Source organism: Leguminivora glycinivorella, chromosome Z (genome assembly GCF_023078275.1).
Source record: "Leguminivora glycinivorella isolate SPB_JAAS2020 chromosome Z, LegGlyc_1.1, whole genome shotgun sequence".
Taxonomy (NCBI): Eukaryota; Metazoa; Arthropoda; class Insecta; order Lepidoptera; family Tortricidae; genus Leguminivora; species Leguminivora glycinivorella.
Genome location: NC_062998.1, coordinates 14,101,828 through 14,120,049, shown reverse-complemented (window position 1 = coordinate 14,120,049; position 18,222 = coordinate 14,101,828). Strand labels below are relative to the sequence as shown.

The window sequence follows — 18,222 nt, the reverse complement described above, 5'->3', positions numbered from 1 at the left end:
TGGATCATGTGTCGTTGAGGTTCGCACCGTACAATTTTTTTTCGCAATCGTATCGTCTTTTACGCACTTTGTGAATTTTCTAGTAGCATTTGTCCGGAATCGTAATTGGTACTCGGGAGGATTAAGTCAATACTGTCTAAACCATATGCTTTACGTCGAGCTTCTAGGACAAAATGTGTACATTATTATGTGCCTTATTAAGCCCATGTCTTGTTATAAGAAAAAAATCTAATAGCAAATAAATACGGCTACTCAAAGTTGTCTTCATACTTAACGATACAGTCTTTATGATTAGGTACCTGATTATATCTTTAAAAAAACCCTAAAAATACGGCGCTAACTGTCGTATGCTCCAGATATTAGGTACATGCCTTTAGGCCACCCGCAAATAGATAGCGTAGTGAGAGATTCTACATAACATCATCGCCGTAAAATAGTTTTTTTTATACAAGGGAGCAAAATTGTACTTTAACGCCGAGTGTGGAATTGAAAAACGAGTAAAGTGAAAGGATGCTATAGTTGAACCACGAGCAAAGCGAGTGGTTTGAAAATAGAATCCTGAACTTGCGAATTTTCCAACACACGAGAAGTAAAATACATTTGCACCCATGTGTAACACAAAACTTCTCCCCTCACTATAAGAAAGAAAGAAAAAGAAAACACGTGGTAAATCATCTTCATCACTAGATTCAACCACTTTTATCAATTTTAAAGCAGAAAATTTTACTGTATTGAAGGTCAAATTACTTTATCCACTAGTGGATAAAATGCGTTTTACCCGCTGCCATTAAAAAGGAGCTAGTGAGGGGAAAATGTCATTTTCTGACGTAACCTTCTCTTGTTCGGTCCCAGGATTTGAAGTAGTGTCTACACACTACTTTTATGAAAGTGTAGTAGTATCTGATTCTCCAATCCCGAGGGTAAACTAGGCCTAACCTAATACAGATCAGTCCGGTTTCCTCATGAACCACATGATGTTTTCCTTCCCCGAAAAGCGACTGGCAAATATCTAAGTTCCAAAAATCTAACTATCTCAGGATTGAAAGTCACAAATAATTACCACCAGCGCTTCCATGAACTCGTAACACAATATTCTAATTATTATTTTTATAATTATTCATATTATTTGAATGCTAGTGTAATGAAAAACATTGTGTTACTCGGGGCGACTTCCGCCCCACGTTGCACAATGTACAGTGAGTACAGTCAACCAATCTGAATCCTATGCCACTGTAGAACCCTTTCACAGTAAAAGTGACTGCTATCCATACTAATATTATAAATGGGAAAGTGTGTGTGTGTCTGTTTGTTTGTCCGTCTTTCACGGCAAAACAGAGCAACGAATTGACGTGATTTTTTTAAGTGGAGATAGTTGAAGGGATGGAATGTGACATAGGCTATATTTTTTCTCTTGCTAACGCGAGCGAAGCCGCGGGCAAAAGCTAGTAGGACATCAAGCACGGTCGCAAATTATAAATGCAGACATCAATCGCAATGAAAAAATCAACAGTGATCGACTCTGGCCCCACATCCTTGGATTGCCGGTCCAATGCGTTACCAATTGCGCCAGCCGACCATCCGTCCATGACTAATTTAACCATTGCGACTGTGATGCACGACTGTCACCGTGACGCAAATCACCAGCGACATCACATTTCGTAGCAACATACACGGACATCAAGCACGGTGTCAATACGACAGGGTTCTAGAGTGGCACTAATTGGTTGACACTATGCACCGTCATCATCGCACACACACGAAGGCGGGCAGAAGTGTAGGTGACTGCTTCGTCGTAAACATGGTAAACGCGAAGGTACTTGGATCTGGGGGGCTACCATGAAGTGCTAAAGCCGTTCAGTTTAGGTTGAGAGAAAGGGACGAAGCTATAGCAGTTCCATAGCTCCGTCCCTCTCTCTCAACCTAAACTGAACGGCTTTAGCACTTCATGGTAGCCCCCCTGTAGTTAATGCGTAGTCAATTACGTGTTTTCTTGGAAGTGTAGGTAAATGTACGCTTCTAGAATTCACTTCGAAGTGTCGTGTTTTTGCTAGTTTGTGCCCACTACAAGTACACATATATGATACTTACTATTTTAATATGATCAAGAACCATTTAATAATAATTGTAATCGTCCTTGATATGATATACGAAAAAACATTGTCTTACATGATTAACATGATGATGAACAAGGAGGTTTAATACAGTCTGACCAAAAAGAGTAGAAATTAAAAAGTGGCAACATAAATAAATATTATAGGACACATTAATTTCTACTCATTTCGGTCAGACTGTATTCATATTGGAATTGCACGAAAATTAGCAGTGGCCAACGTGTAATAAAAGACAAGAATAAAATCTCAAATAATCTTATTCTAGAGTACAATTTGTACTGTTTCATAACACGATTTAAATTCCAGCAATCACATTATTCACAACACAATATTTAAAATAATGTCATAATGTTAAAATACTGTCATTTTCCGCTTATCCTTTCTATGGTTTTGTTCCTTAGCTATTAATTGCTCTTTTTTCTTCAAAGTATTCAGTTCTGCATTTTTTTCAGTGATCTGTGAGTTAATTCGCTTGTAGCCATCGGAGCCAGCTGAATGTCTACATAGGGAACTGTTCAACTTGCTTATTTCCTTTTCAATCCTTCTTGCGTCTTCAGTTATTTTAAATTGTTCTATATTCAAGTCTTTGCTTGAAGATTGCTTGATGTCGACTGGAGGAGGCGCTGTTTCCCCTTGTTTGGATTGGTCACCAAGAGTTTTGTTGATGAAATTAAATACATTTCTTCTTTCCTTTTCCTGTTCTCGCTCATACGCTCTTTTATTGCGCTCCTCTTCTTTCTTCTGCAGCCTTTTTAGTTTTTGCTCCACCTGCGTGGTTATAAGTGCCTATTAGCATAGAGGAATAAGTAAGGAAGAGTTGTAACTCTATACATCAGTAAATGCGGGTTGTTTGTAGTGACATCTAGCGACAATCACGCGTCAAATAGCGTAAATTATCAGTACTGCTACTTGTCAATAGTTGTCGCGACGAACGAAGAGTCTAATGCTCACCAATTTTTAAAGTAATTGGCATGTTGCCTAATGGTTACTCGACCAGGTTTTGGCTAGGTTTATTTGTATAAAATGTCTCCTTATTATATTAGTGTGACAGTTATTTTTGCTGCGAAACGTTAACCTTGACCTTGACGCATTGCCTACGAGGTCAGTTAGTAAGGTATAATTTGATATGTATTACCTTAAGCAGGTCCTGAGCAGTAAGTTACTTAAGTTTGTCGTATCGTGGGCGTATCATACCAGAACCGTTGTCAGGACCTTCCGCTGCACTAAACCGATTACACATCAAATGACATCATAGATTACATTCCGCCTGTTATTTCGTTCAAACACCGTACAAACCGCCGGATTAGACCGATGAATCTCCAACAATGCCAGCACTCCTCAACCATTTCCCCTGCAGATCGATTGACAGCCTGCAATCATCATGGTCGAGGTTGCGGCACGGCGCGAGTCTCCACGGGCTACGCCTTTTGTATGGTGTCTCTCTATGTCTCTTTTATATTCATATGACAGTTACCTTTGCTACCAAGCGTAAGCTTGTATTTTGATGTTTATTACCTTAAGAGGGTCCTGAGCGGCGAGTTTCTCAGAGATCGCCATGCAGTGGTCGAGGCTGCGGCCCCGCGGCACGGCGCGCGCCTCCACGGGGCACACGCGGCCCTCGCCCGCCGCGCCCAGCCCAGCGCCCGGCACGTAACCCATCGCCAGCATCAGCTTCGACCCTATACCCTGTTCAATATCGTTCCTAATCAGAATATACCCTTAAACGCATTATTTTTCACTAAGTTGAAGGTAAAGTATAGCGGGACAATTACGACTGGGGAGTTAATAGAGTAAAACATGATAAAAATTCGATCAGTTGAAAATTGACTCCCAGTCCAGTCATCGTTGCCCCGCTCTTTTGATATTATCTAATAAAACTATGAGATGGCGGGAGTATACACAAAGCCGCGACGGAAAACTTGACGGCTAATGAAAGTTGAACCCGCAAAAAACGTGGCAAATTCAAAAAAATTGGAGCAGGCAAAACATTGATTACGTGAATTTACTTTTTACTATTTCTAATTTATTTTCAGCACTTATTTTACCAATTTTTATGGTTGTCCCATTAATCTCATTATTCTTCAAATCTTTATAGATTACGCTGGTAATTTTTACCAAAATTGACAGATGACAATCGCGCGAAAACGCAAACTGTGCTAGACCGCCGGATATTTATTATATTATAGAGTTTCTTACTTGAAAACAAGTAAGGTACAGCGGATCAAATCTCGACTGGGGGCGAAAGTAACCGGTTCTTTTTTCCATGTTTTTACAATGTTTGCATTATATTTATTAAATAGAGTGTCCACCGGTTATAGAGGTATATGGAAGGCGTGTTCAGTGGATACATGTAGAACTCAACACAAGTTCTACTTTTGTGATTTTTTTCATATTTTTTAAACATAATATATTATGATTCAAAAGTTAGAGGGAGGGGGGGGGGGCACACTTTTTTTCCTTTAGGAGCGATTATTTGCGAAAATATTATTATTATCAAAAAACTATTTTTGTAAACCCTTATTCATTTTTAAATACATATCCAACAATATGTATATCACACGTTGGGGTTGGAATGAAATAAAAAATCAGTTCCCACTTTACATGGGGGGGGGGGTTACCCTAACAAAACATTTTTTTTTCCACTTTACCACTTTGTACGCGTGATTGATATACAAATATTAATTACGGGGTTTTCCGTGATCATGATGCATGCAACTGCGTAGAAATATCGGGAGCTCGACAAAAATCAAAAAGGTAATCACGGTCTATATCCCGGTCAATATAAGTCTAATGAAAATAACCGTGAATCATTCAAAACTCTTATTACCAAATTTCAGCTTTCTAGTGCTAACAGTCACTGAGATTATCCGCGGACGGACAGACATGGCGAAACTATAAGGGTTCCTAGTTGACTAACGGAACCCTAAAAATGGATTAGTTACAATTGCCCTCCAGTCGAGATTTGCCACGCTGTACCTTATACTTAATAAGAAATATCCACATAACTTACTCTAGTATGTCGTTCCCATTCGCCCATAGCCGGAGCGTGGTTCTCCAGGCTCTTTTCCACCAAGAGCGCCCTGGTGGCTCGTCCGACCGCGGCGCCTTGCTCTCGGGGTACTCCGTGTCACTTAGGCTTTCCTCGGAATCAGAGTCTGAATCTTCCACTGAACATGTTGAACAAATTACATAAAACTGTTAAGTTAAATGTATAGCCTAGGATTAACTCCTCAAACGACTTATCAAATATCCGTCCAGGAAATTTCAAGTTTAATTAACAAAAAATTATTCAGTAACAAACTTTTGACAACGACGATTAAGGGTTAGCCAGTCATAATATCCTGCTTTTTAACCCGCGACGCAAAAACTACGGGGTGTTATAAGTTTGAAGTGTCTGTTTGTCTGTGTGTCTGTCTGTGGCACCGTACCTCTCGAACGGATGAACCAATTTTAATTGAACCGATTTTAATTTAGTTTTTTTTTTGTTTCAAAGCTGAATTAGTCGGGAGTGTTCTTAGCCATGTTTCATGAAAATCGGTCCACTCTGTCAGGGGTTTTTTTTCAAAATTTTAATTCTGTACTTAAGTTATTATCTTTTCATTCCTGGATAGAAATACGGCAACTTCGCCAACTTTAAATAAAATAGACAGTAACAAACACAGTGTAATGTTAAGGGCCGGTTGCATCAAAATGTCTGTCACCGTTAAAGAGTTCGTTAAAAAAAATTGTACGAAAATTCCATAGACGTCTGCTACCTGACGATGATGTGTCTGTTAAATTTGGTTGATGCAACTGGCCCTAAGTGAAACTGAATATGCTAAGTACATTACATGTAGTAGACACTAAAACAATAAAAACTATTGCACTAAAGGGCCACATTGACTTGGTCAGTTCTACATACGATGTCTGACAGTGACAAGTCGTTACAGACGTAGTACGAAAAGATTTGTCAATGTCATGCTATTTCAGTAAGTCTCAGTACAAGACGTACAGACACTGTTTGAACTACCATGAACAAATACGAACGTTTCCGTAAAAATACGAAGGAAAAGCTTATTGCACTACATATGTATCGTCCAATGAACTAATAGTCAAAGGGCTCCTTTATACTCAACTGCAGCTACTCTTACCCGTCAAGGGGAAGATCTCTTCGAAGTTCACTAAACACTCGTCGTCACACTTCCTCTTTTCTCCAGTTTTGACACCACTCTCGAACTTCACCATACAAGTCCTCTTCTCTTCTTCGACGCTTTTTACGACCGCTCTGTGCCATAAGTGGTATTTCTCACTCGACTTCTTTGTTAAACTAGTCTCCTGTAGATGTTATGATACACGTTATTGGGAAAATGGCATTTTCTGTCCTTCGGATGGAAAGCGTCAAATTTCAGGCCGCTGCGCTAAACGAACTTACTGACTCCGTTGGACAGAAAAATAGAATACACACCTTAACCAGTAAAAAAACCCTGAGGTCACTATTACTGCAACAATTTGAAATGTAACAACGTGAATATAATAAATATTTCATTTTCATTTTTTTTTTACATACATACATACATATAATCACGCCTGTATCCCATAAAGGGGTAGGCAGAGCACATGAATACTAAGTTTCAGTGCCACTCTTGGCAAAAAGGGGTTGAAAGAAATCCAAATTGTGACATTGCAGTGACAGGTTGCCAGCCTCTCGCCTACGCCACAATTTAACCCTTATCCCACAGTCGACTTCTACGACACGAAAGGGGGTGGTGAAATTCTTAACCCGTCACCATACGAGGGATTAAGTGGAGATAGTTGAAGGGATGGAGAGTGACTATGGCTACTTTTTGTCTAATTCTAACCCCCAATTTCCTAAATGAGGGGGAGGGGGTATTTTAAATTACAAAAGCGAGCCGCAAGCGTGAGCGTGACTATGGCTACTTTTTGACACCGCGGGGGGGGGGGGGGGGGGGGGGGGGGGGGGGGGCAAAAGCTAGTATTATATATATAATCTGATAAAGAATCAACCTTTTAGCAGAATAGATTTAGCTGAGTTTGAAGTTAAGCGACACATAAAGGATAGAAGAATACTAACCTCACCGTCTGGTGGCTTTAACTTTAAAAGAACCCTGCTGCCAACTTTTATACCGTCGAAATCGGGTTCAATCGCATCTTTTAAATCGGATAAGTGTACAATAGACCCATGAGAATATCTGGAAATTAAATCACTATTATGGGCATTTTCAGAATTTGGGACACCCCAATTAGCGAAAGTTGTTAACAAAAATTAAGTCACTGTCAGTTTTGTGACGACAATTAAGCATAAAATATGTTTAAAAAAATACTTTTTTCACATTCTGAATGTAGATTATCGTTTAAAGTTTATGTTATTAACACAAAAACATTTAATAGAAAGAAATAGAACATTTTTATAAAAATTTCATGCTTAATTATCGTCACGAAACGGACAATGAGTTAATTTTTAGGGTTCCGTAGTCAACTAGGAACCCTTATAGTTTCGCCATGTCTGTCTGTCCGTCCGTCCGTCCGCGGATAATCTCAGTAACCGTTAGCACTAGAAAGCTGAAATTTGGTACCAATATGTATATCAATCACGCCGACAAAGTGGTAAAATAAAAAGTTGAAAAAAATGTTTTGTTAGGGTACCCCCCCTACATGTAAAGTGGGGACTGATTTTTTTTTCATTCCAACCCCAACGTGTGATATATTGTTGGATAGGTATTTAAAAATGAATAAGGGTTTACTAAAATCGTTTTTAGATAATATTAATATTTTCGGAAATAATCGCTCCTAAAGGAAAAAAAAATGTGTCCTCCCCCCCTCTAACTTTTGAACAATATGTTTAAAAAACATGAAAAAAATCATAAAAGTAGAACTTTATAAATACTTTCTAGGAAAATTGTTTTGAACTTGATACAGTAGTTTTTGAGAAAAATACGGAAAACTACGGAACCTTACACTGAGCGTGGCCCGACACGCTCTTGGCCGGTTTTTGTAAACAACTTTCGCTAATGGGGTGTCCCAAATTCTGAAAATGCCCTTATACAGCATTGGATGAAAAGTGTGACAAGAGTGAATTAATATTCACTCTTGTCACACCACACATCCACATTCTCAACTCTGCTATGCATGAGAAAGCCTGAAAATTGCGCCTATAATAGAGAAAGTAAGGGCGAAGCGCTTGGTACGGTCATGTGATGTGGACTTGTGGAGGGATGAAAGTTATGTTACGAGACAAGTATTACGGATGAGAGTGGAAGGAGGAAGCGGGAGAGGAAAGCCGAAGAAAAGGATGGACTGCGTGAGAGATGATATGGAACGAATGCAAGTGACTAGGGAATGCAATCTCGTTCTCGCGAGATCTCTTTTATACGAGATCTCGGTCATTTTTAGCGAGATTGATCTCGGCCGAAAAATCGACGAGATCTCGCGAGATCAACGAGATTGAACTCAGTCATAAAACGTCTTATTCGAAGCTCGCGAACTGACTCGACATGTTTCGTTCGCAAGTTGTAAATGATTTATATGAACTATTATATAATTTGACTGAACTCGTCGACTCAGTAGAGATCTCTACTCAGATTCAACTCGCTTATTTCACTCACCTATCTCAGTCAAATGTTCGGAATGAGGAATGACAGATTCGGACCGTTTTGAAAGAATTCGGGGGGTGCCAGGTCAATATGCATGATTTGCCATTCATTATGATACTTATAACACTTATGGCTGTGTGTACTTAACGAATTTTCTTGAGGTTTTGTTGAATGTTGAGAGAGCAGAAGCCTATAACTATGGCCGTCGTTTGTTAGACAACCAATAACAATTTCTAGTTTACACTCAAAATATCAAATCATTTTACTATATTTTTCTATTTCTTATTTAAATAGTCCTACGACTATATATTATAGTATGTTATTGTTATGTATCGTTTTATGTTTTTAATTTCTAATTTAGTTTCATATTTAACTGTCGGGTTTAAGAAGCGTATTGCATTGGTAGTCTAATATTTTTATGTAATTTATTAGTACTCAACTAGTCATAATTGAGTATAGCTAATGTTTTTATATTTTTATTTGATGATGGTATGGATAACCTTTTATAATGTTCAATTTTTACCTTTCATCAACAAAGCGATACGTTGAGGAATTTTCAAGTAGTCTCTACTGTGTACTGTTTGCAGCATGCTTGGTTTTTTTAGTCACTCCTGAATAATTATTTAATTTCATTTTCTGACATGGTAAGTACTTCAAAGTTTTTAAAATATATTGTGAGATGTGAGACATAATTTATGTTACATAAAGTAAAATACATTTAAAAAATATGAAAAAATACTTAAGATAAATATTTGTTTCATAATACCAATCATTCTTATTATTTTTATCCTTATTCATTGCTATATTGTGATTATTTACAAGAATAAACCCACAAACCGGTCAATCTCGCGAGATCTCGAAATTGGCGAGATCTCGCGAGATTGGCTTCATGAATACCCGAGATCTCGCCTGGGCCCCAATCTCGTCGAGATTGCATTCCCTACAAGTGACTGATGAGATGACGTCGACGCTGACCCCAACTATATATATTTAAATCTTATGTAGTATTTGACATAAAAAACAATATTTATAAATTTTGGGTATTAAAAGTGTATGATGACTACGCATTTTCGATTAAACATGTGTGTAGGCCACAGATGTCATATATACCATAGATCAAGCAAACGTATCTAGTTAGCGTGTCAAATGAACTCAGTGAAATCCACTGAGTTGTCCGTCTTTACTCGCAGCTTGCAGCTTTCGGGCGTCAATTTTTGTAAGTTGAAGTCAACCAAAACATAAAAAATGCCTCGTTATGTGATATTCAATTGCAACAACACAAAAATTATGAACAATCAAGAGCCTGAGACATATTTAAAATTACAGGCAAGAATCAACTTCAGTACAAAATTTGACACGCTCGGCCCCTATACAAATATATGAAATTGTTTCTTCTATCTAAATTAAGTTCTGTGGTGTAGGCCACCGAATACGCTGTCAGCGATGTAGTGACGTCATCGAATTCATAATGAGCTTTATGCCTCATACTTAAAAGTCAAAAAATGTTGTTTTCGAATAGAATGACCCGATGCACAGATAATCTATAGATTAACATAACTGTGTTGTTTTCGCCTGATTACGTAAAAATAATTATACTTTAAAAAGTTAGAGGGGGGGACGCACTTTTTTTTCCTATTTTTTATTAATATTATTAAAAAACGATCTTAGTAAACCCTTATTCATTTTTAAATTTTTGGGAGGTCACTAATAAAAAAACATATTTTATTTTTGCACTTTGTTGGCGTGATTGAATTATTGGACAGTTAAGTAATTAATGATATAAGACAGACTTTAAAAAAGGGTCAAGTTGTCTATTGGGATAAGAGCAAGCGAATGATGATTATAAAGCATATTCAGTAACAAAGTAGCTGTACTGTATTTTGTTTTGTTGCCGACTCACCTACATTGTTCATCATCGAAGCGGCATTCGCCGTCGAGGAAGAATGGGCACGGCAGCATCTCGGCGTGAGTGGGATGCGTGAACAACACGCGCACCTGCCGATAAAGTGATTTATTTATATTTATTAACCGTGAAAAAATGTCAGAAAACAAGTCTCAAATTGTAGGGACCGGCGTAAAATGGCGTAATATGCGGGAAATCGTATTAAACGTGATCGTTTTAACCGGGTTCTACTGTATATTATATAAATCAACAGTGATGTAAAAATATTTAACAAATAGCCGAGTCCACACAGAGAGAGCAGCGTCGGAAGATAGTAACCTCGCACGGCAAATGACCAATGTCCACGTACTTTTGCCTCGTCAGACCGCGGTACCTCAGTGGAGGCATGTCTAGATTTTACCATTTGCGGCGTGAAGGAATTGCCATGCCGGTTACTATGTAGACTCGTATATTCAGTTCCAGTGCCAGTGCCAGCCATACTAGTGCGAAAATACAAACCTGAAGATCATTAAACTGGTCCTCATCTTGCCTTGGCACCACTGAGCTGACCATTGCATTGTGAAGGCTGGGCTGACCGCCCCATTTGTGTGTGTGGTACACTGCACACTTCATACCAAGTAAAGTTGCCAATTCATCCTAGAATTAAGAAAATGGTTTATTGTGAAATTTGTGAAGTAATTTATCATTTACGGACCAGTCGATTTTATTTTAAACATGAGCATGCTGACCTTCATAAACTGAACAAGTTATGTACAAGAATGATCTAAAAAGAATGGCTAAGTGGCTTGACTTTTCTCCTTTACTGTTAAATATACATACAAACCTACAAAGTGATCAAAAAATTAAATTGATTATCAAATAAGCATATTGAGCTAGGTTATCAATAAGCTAGATTTAAATCTGTTGGGTTGTGGCAATGTAAAAAATACTATAGTATGTTAAAGAAACAGCAATTATGACACTATAATATACTAGCTTTTCCCGCGGCTTCGCTCGCATTAGAAAGAGACAAAAAGTAGCCTATGTCACTCTCCATCACTTTAACTATCTCCACTTAAAATATCACATCAATTTGTAGCTCCGTTTTGCCGTGAAAGACGGACAAACAAACAGACACACACACTTTCCCATTTATAATATTATACTTTCTTTCCGTGGGTGTCGTAGAAGGCGACTATGGGATATGGGTTAAATTGTGGCGTAGGCGAGAGGCTGGCAACCTGTCACTGCAATGTCACAGTTTCGTTTTCTTTCAACCCCTTATTTGCCAAGAGTGGCACTGAAGCTTCATGTGTTCTGCCTACCCCTTTATGGGATACAGGCGTGATTGTATGTACGTATGTATGTAAATAATAAGTGATTGGACATTAAAGATAAAGTACCTCAATGTCACTTTCATCATCACTGTCTTTTGATGTACCAGCATCCTTAGAACTTCCAGGTTTTTCTTGTGAGGTATCTTCTTCATAGGCACCACTTGCTGCCATTTCTTTCTGTAAGCAATTTACAACAAATATACATATTAGCAGGAACATTTAAATTAAAATTAAATTAAAATTAAAATAGCCTTTCTTACTGAGTTTTAAGTTAAGTTTGAATTATCATTGTTGGCATTAAAGTTAAGTTTCATATTTTGGTTTTGATTTTATATCTGTTCTTTAGTTTTTAAATTAAATCTCGTAGCTCAGTTTGCCTCCTGGCAAAGGCCTCCTCTAAATCCCTCCAGTGTGTCCTGTCCAAGGTTGCTCTTCTCCAGAATGGTCCCGCTGTTAGTTTTATTTCATCTTTCCATCTACAGAGCTGTAGGCCTTTCTTACGGCTGTATCCTCTGGGGTACCAGTTAGTGATCTCTTTACTCCATTTTCCTTCTTTCAGCGCATCATATGACCTGTCCATTTCCATTTTAGTATTACAAAATATCGACATAAGAGAGCAGACCAAACTGACAGGTATCCTACAGAGAATAGACCAACTAAAATGGAAATGGATAGAAGGAACATAATATAAAGACAAATTACTTCTGCATGCGTAGCCGAATGCCCAAACGCTCACGAATCGAAATACTCATAGATATCTATCTCTATCGCTCTTGCGTATATTTCGCGACTGAGCCAGACTACCTTTCACGGCGTAGAAATGCCATTCGGCTACGGGGCCTGATAGTCTGATAATTAAAACTGTAAGACTAAGGTTTTAGGTTACCCAATGTTGTTCTTACCATAAATAAGGAATATTCATCATCCAGGTCACTTTTTTCATTCTGCAGTCCAGGCTGTGAAGAGGTACTGGTTTCTTTTGCAATGATGGCATCTAAGCTTTCCTGAGTAAGCTGGATCAATTGATGCAAGTCAGACTGCAGAGCCAGTAGTGAATCTTTTTCACTGTCTGTTGCTTCTAATAAAGCTGTATTGACCATAGTTAACTGCAAAAAGCATAACATTTTATCAGTATTATGCCACAGCAAAACACTTACGTTTACAGAGTAAAATAAATTTTACTAAACATATTTCCAGTGTTTAATTTGATACCAGATATATTAAGATCTGTGTCTACATTTCTTATAATTTATGGGTGATTCTCTGTAAGGATGTTCAACAAACAGTCCCCTGGCAATGATTTTTTAAAATATTTATTTATAAAATCAGAAATAGTTTGTATAATTTAATTAAGGCAAATGGGTTTTATTAAATTATACTAACTATTTAGGATTTCATTAATAAATATTTCAAAAAATTATTTCCAGGGGACTGTTTGTTGAACATCCTTACAGAGAATCACCCTTATAATACTTACTTGCTCATTGTATTGAGTTAGAGAACCTTTTAGTTCTTCCATGGTTTTATATGGAATGGCTTATTTCCAAACTTTTATTTTACTATCCAAATTAGATTACGGCACAAACTACATTACCAATGTCCAGCACAAAATCCGAGAGACGAATAATAGAGAAATTTTTGTATCTCTAGCGGCTACGGCCTGTACTAATAACCACCGTATATGGAAAAGACAACAAAAAGCTCCCAGGTTTGCACTATTACCATAATAATAAAATAATAATTTACAAAATAAAGTTAAGCGAGTTCTTCAATGTATGCAATGTAACTTGCAAGTTGCAGTGGTCGGAATGTCATTGTCAAATTTTCATTTTTTTTTAAATTACGGCATGGATGTAAGTTCTTTGAGCCAAAACTCTGACATGTCCACGTATACACTACGTTTTAAAAGGTACGTTCAAAATATTATTCCTATCTGGGTGCCTGGCAAAGTTGCCAATCGTTTGCGAAACAGCAAACGATCCGCTAAGCTAAGATCGCTACCTGACTAAGCGTATGCGTCTGCGCCAAGCTGCTAATACTACCGCACCGCATCAAGGTCATCCACATCCAATACTATCCTTCAAGAGAGAGCGAGAAAGAGTTATTTGTCTCTCGCTTAAGTGAAAAAATCCAAGTTGCGGTGCGGTGGTGGCTACCTACTTAATGTTAGAAAATGATGATGATGATGAATGTTAGAAAGAAATTACCGTTTTGTTTGTTGTAGAGTGAGCCATAATCAATAATTTAAAGAACCACCACGATATCGCGCATGTATTATCTATCTCACACCTAAGAAACAAGCGTAGTGTGAGGTCGCATAAACCTATTCCTATAGAAAAATGTGTGTGTTTAGTAAAACATCCGTCGATTGCTACAAAGTCGCTTTGTCCATTTATTCATACAAAAAAACAAGCAAATATCGCTTTATGGTAAGCGACAAAGTGGAATGTTTTAATAAACACAATCACAATGCATTTAGGTAGGTAAGTTCCGTTTTTCTTGTAGGTATAGTATTATACAATTAAAAGATAGATTTTTCAGTTTTCTATTTTCCCTGTAGAAGGTATACTAACACAGCTAACACTTTAGATTCCATTGAGAGTCAACCTATTTTACTCAGATTCAACAGGGCTGTAGATAAATACAAGTACATTTTTTTTATTTAAAATATACACGGTGCTCGTGAGCATAATGAGAGACTTTAACCACGCATTTCTGAGGTCAAAAGATAGAAAGAAAACTAAATACAGATGAGTAAATTTTGTCAAAAAAAATTGTTTTGTTTTTTACTATTTTTTAATGTATTGTCATAAAATGCTATTCATAAAACTGGTAACCTACTTAAAATTATTTTTGGCGTATTTTTTTCTAAAATCCTCATTTTTGAAAGATGACATTTTATTTTATTTTATTATCTTGAAAGTTCGTACTTTTGAGGATCAGAAAATATTTTCTTTTCAATTGAATATGAAACTATTTTTAAAATCAGGAATCTATTAAAATCTCTCGCAATGTTCACGAGCACCGTGTATACATAAGGAATTTGTTTTCTTCTTTTTGAGAAAAAGTAAACATGTAAAAAAACAACAACAATAAACCTGTATACATTTTAGTGATAGGCTTACTAAAAATAAAACATTTAATATTAAATTTGTAACTTAATATAATAAGTATAAAATTTATTTAAAAGCTTGATTAAATACATGTTATTACTTAGCCTACTTAAAATACTTATTGCTTATAATTTCAATGCTGCACTTCACTATCAATGTGTTATCTGCATTATTTATCACATTTGGTCATGTTCTGAGTGGTAAGTCTCTGGAATGTGCCAAGCCATGAGTATTTTTTATGAATCCTTAATTATTTCTCTATCACTCCAAGGACAAGGATGATGTGCGAAATGATGAAATCCTAATTAGAAAAACAAATTAAAAAAAAATCCTTTTATAGTTGCAATTAAACCTTTAGTTATTATATTATATGTATTGCTTCCCTTGAATATGGCAGAGAAATAGAAAAGAGAATTAATGAAATATGTGCAGGGATTATACAGATACTTCAGATTTAATTCTGCTAATTTTCTAAATTAGCTTAATCATCTCCTTTCTTAGAAACACTTGCTTCATTGGGAAATAAATTTACTAAGGAGTCAATTGTAATTTTTTTAATAACAGCTGCTAATATTCCTTTGACATAGTTTCCAGTATAATTAACTTCATTGTCAAAGTTGCTGGCAAGTGAATGGAATGTATTGTTCATAAGAGTTTTAACTTTTCTGTTTAGGAGCTCCTCGTTAGGAATCCTTGTATTCTTTTCTAAATCATAGTTTGATTTTTGTATTTGCTCATTCAAGTTATTTACATGGTCAGCTAGCTCCTGTTTCGCATTCTCAAGGTGATTAATAGTTTCATCTTTTTCCCTTACTAACTGTTCCAATTCAGATATCTTTTTAAAGAGTTGATCACTTTGGGACTTTTCAAAATTTTGTGATTGCTTTGTTTCCATTGTCCTTACAACAGTCTTAAGATGAGTAAGTTTGTGAATGATGAGCTCTATTTCTGTAGAAGTATCAGCACCATTAATATTATCTAGGACAGGTACTTGCATATGCAATGGCACCATGTATCCATTTACATACGTAAATATTTGATTATTGACTAAAGGTACACTTGTTACTGTTGTTTGGCCGCATTCACTCCTACTGTTTGGGAAAATATTATTTGTTTCAACATTATTTTGACTTGCTTGGACTGCAATACTTTTGTTAATGACTGGGTTTGAAATATTTTCATGTTCTCTCCTTATGCTGACTTCTGGTAAGACTTTTGATTGATCTGCTAAACTAAGCTTTTGCAGATCGGGAGTGTTTGTTATTTCTACTGAAGATGTTTTTTTTATAGGACTCCCTGGTAAAGAAGGTAATATTGCATGGCCAACATTAGCAATCCTGTTCAGAATGGAGGCTTTATCAATCTGTGATGTGGTAGGCTTGATTGGGCTATCTTCTATTGCACTGCTATCTCCAGTTTCATCAGTTGCTTCATCACTCTCAAGAATTTCTACCTCAGTGTTAATTTCAGAACAGTAAGGTTTTATAATGACATGTTCTTTGTATAAGAGTTCTTTGATTCTCTCAATATTTTTGTCATTAAAACACAAACCCCAATATTTTTTATTATCATCATAGTATGATATCATGGCACCTGATGACATAGTTACTTCTAGGTGTGGTGTGACTGTAGTGCAGGATAGTGTAGATTTATCTGGGCTGTACAGTATCATTTTACACATACCACTTTTGACTATTTTCATCATAGCAAAACCAACCTTTCCTTTACATTTGTGGGATCTTTGTACCCTGAAACAGACCATATAAACTGTTTTAATGGTATTCTAGTAAAATATTATATTATATTTTTATATTTACTTGGAGATAAAACAGCTATGACATATGTATATAAGACACAGTAGATACAGGAAGCCAACTACAAAAACTCACTGATAGCAACAATTTATATAAAATAGGTACTAAAGTTAAATGTACATTACAAGTGTGAAAAGAGGAAATTTGAAATGAGGCGTGGTCATATGTGTGACTCACGTTTTAGTCTTTTATTGTATTCAAAACTAAAGAGTCAACTTACCATTCATAAGCGATGATTGAGCATGAAAACACACACTGTGAAGCAATGGAATCATCAGGCTTGCTACTTTCTTCTGTCTTCTTAGGTTGAGGAGGTTTGTACTTGAGGGAAGGATTAACTGCTATGTCATTACCGGAATCTTCTTTAAAAATGCTTGCTAAGGTAGTACTGAAACAGTTATTCAAATGTGTAATTGACAGTTAGTATAGGTATTAAGTAAAAGCAGTGCATGTTCAAAATGTTATAATATCTATATAATAGCTAGATAGTGATTAATTATGTGGGTGGTAAATTTTGATAAGAAACGATTCATTATAATTTATAGTTGTATTTACCTTGCGACAGGAGTAAAGTATCCGTCGTCTACCTCGTCAGGCTCCAACATTATAGACATATTCCGTTACACTTGTAAAGTACTAAAAGCAATACAATATGTGTGTTACTTCGAAGCCTTTATCAACTTTACAGTAGTTTCACCAATAGAATAATAAAATTCAGGAACAGGATATTGTGCGTGCGTGCAGCAAACAAAATCCAATCCATATACAATCCATGTAATCCAAATGAAATGAGAACTTGTAAGGCTCCCCACAGACAGTCTTAAAAATTCATAATCTTAAAAAAAACTTGTATGCAATCTGACAGTTCAAACTGACACTGACAAGACACTGACAGATCTGAAGTGTCAGATTGCATACAAGTTTTTTTTAAGATTATGAATTTTTAAGACTGTCTGTGGGGAGCCTAATACTTGTAATGAATTTGACGTTTCTGACAGTGACAAAACTAATTTTTGGTTCAAAAAGTTCAGCTCCATTTGGACGTTGGCAACTACAGTCGCTAAGGCCGGCAACAGACATCCTAAAAATTCATAATCTGAAAAAATCATAATCTTATGAAATCAGATAGAGTGCACGGATTTCCATACAATTTCGCAACTGTCCATACACAGTCTTAGGCTTCCCTCAGACAGTCTTAAAAATTCATAATCTTAAAAAAAATTGTATGCAATCTGACAGTTCAAACTGACACTGACAGATCTGTCAGTGTCAATTTTCATACAATTTTTTTTTAAGATTATGAATTTTTAAGACTGTCTGTGGGAAGCCTTATATTTTAAGATTATGAATTTTATCATTGATCTGACAGAATGCG

At 36.5% G+C, this 18,222-nt stretch overlaps 2 protein-coding genes across 2 annotated transcripts; both read right to left on the bottom strand.

Moving 5' to 3' along the window:
• Positions 1-2,350: 2,350 nt before the first annotated feature.
• LOC125240934 (zinc finger CCCH-type with G patch domain-containing protein) lies at positions 2,351-13,701 on the bottom strand. The gene is given in 11 exon segments (XM_048149138.1): positions 2,351-2,879; positions 3,627-3,797; positions 5,122-5,201; positions 5,204-5,272; positions 6,227-6,425; positions 7,183-7,300; positions 10,602-10,696; positions 11,103-11,240; positions 11,987-12,097; positions 12,823-13,026; positions 13,398-13,701. Coding segments are annotated over 11 exon segments (1,644 nt in total). The 5' UTR covers positions 13,440-13,701; the 3' UTR covers positions 2,351-2,462.
• Positions 13,702-15,065: 1,364 nt separating this feature from the next.
• Positions 15,066-17,640, bottom strand: LOC125240923. Its single transcript, XM_048149120.1, has 3 exons — positions 17,403-17,640; positions 17,068-17,235; positions 15,066-16,781 (listed from the first exon to the last, which is right to left on the bottom strand). Exons 1-3 carry the CDS (start codon positions 17,459-17,461, stop codon positions 15,515-15,517), a joined length of 1,494 nt encoding a protein of 497 aa, XP_048005077.1. The 5' UTR covers positions 17,462-17,640; the 3' UTR covers positions 15,066-15,514.
• Positions 17,641-18,222: the final 582 nt, after the last annotated feature.

Bases quoted from the DNA above. Each gene is read 5' to 3' on its own strand.
- LOC125240923 (XM_048149120.1), bottom strand. From the start codon at position 17,461: ATGTCTATAATGTTGGAGCCTGACGAGGTAGACGACGGATACTTTACT. The intron at 17,236-17,402 runs GTAAATACAACT...TAACTGTTTCAG, and splicing joins TACTTTACTCCTGTCGCAAG to TACTACCTTAGCAAGCATTT. The intron at 16,782-17,067 runs GTAAGTTGACTC...GGTCTGTTTCAG, and splicing joins TCAATCATCGCTTATGAATG to GGTACAAAGATCCCACAAAT.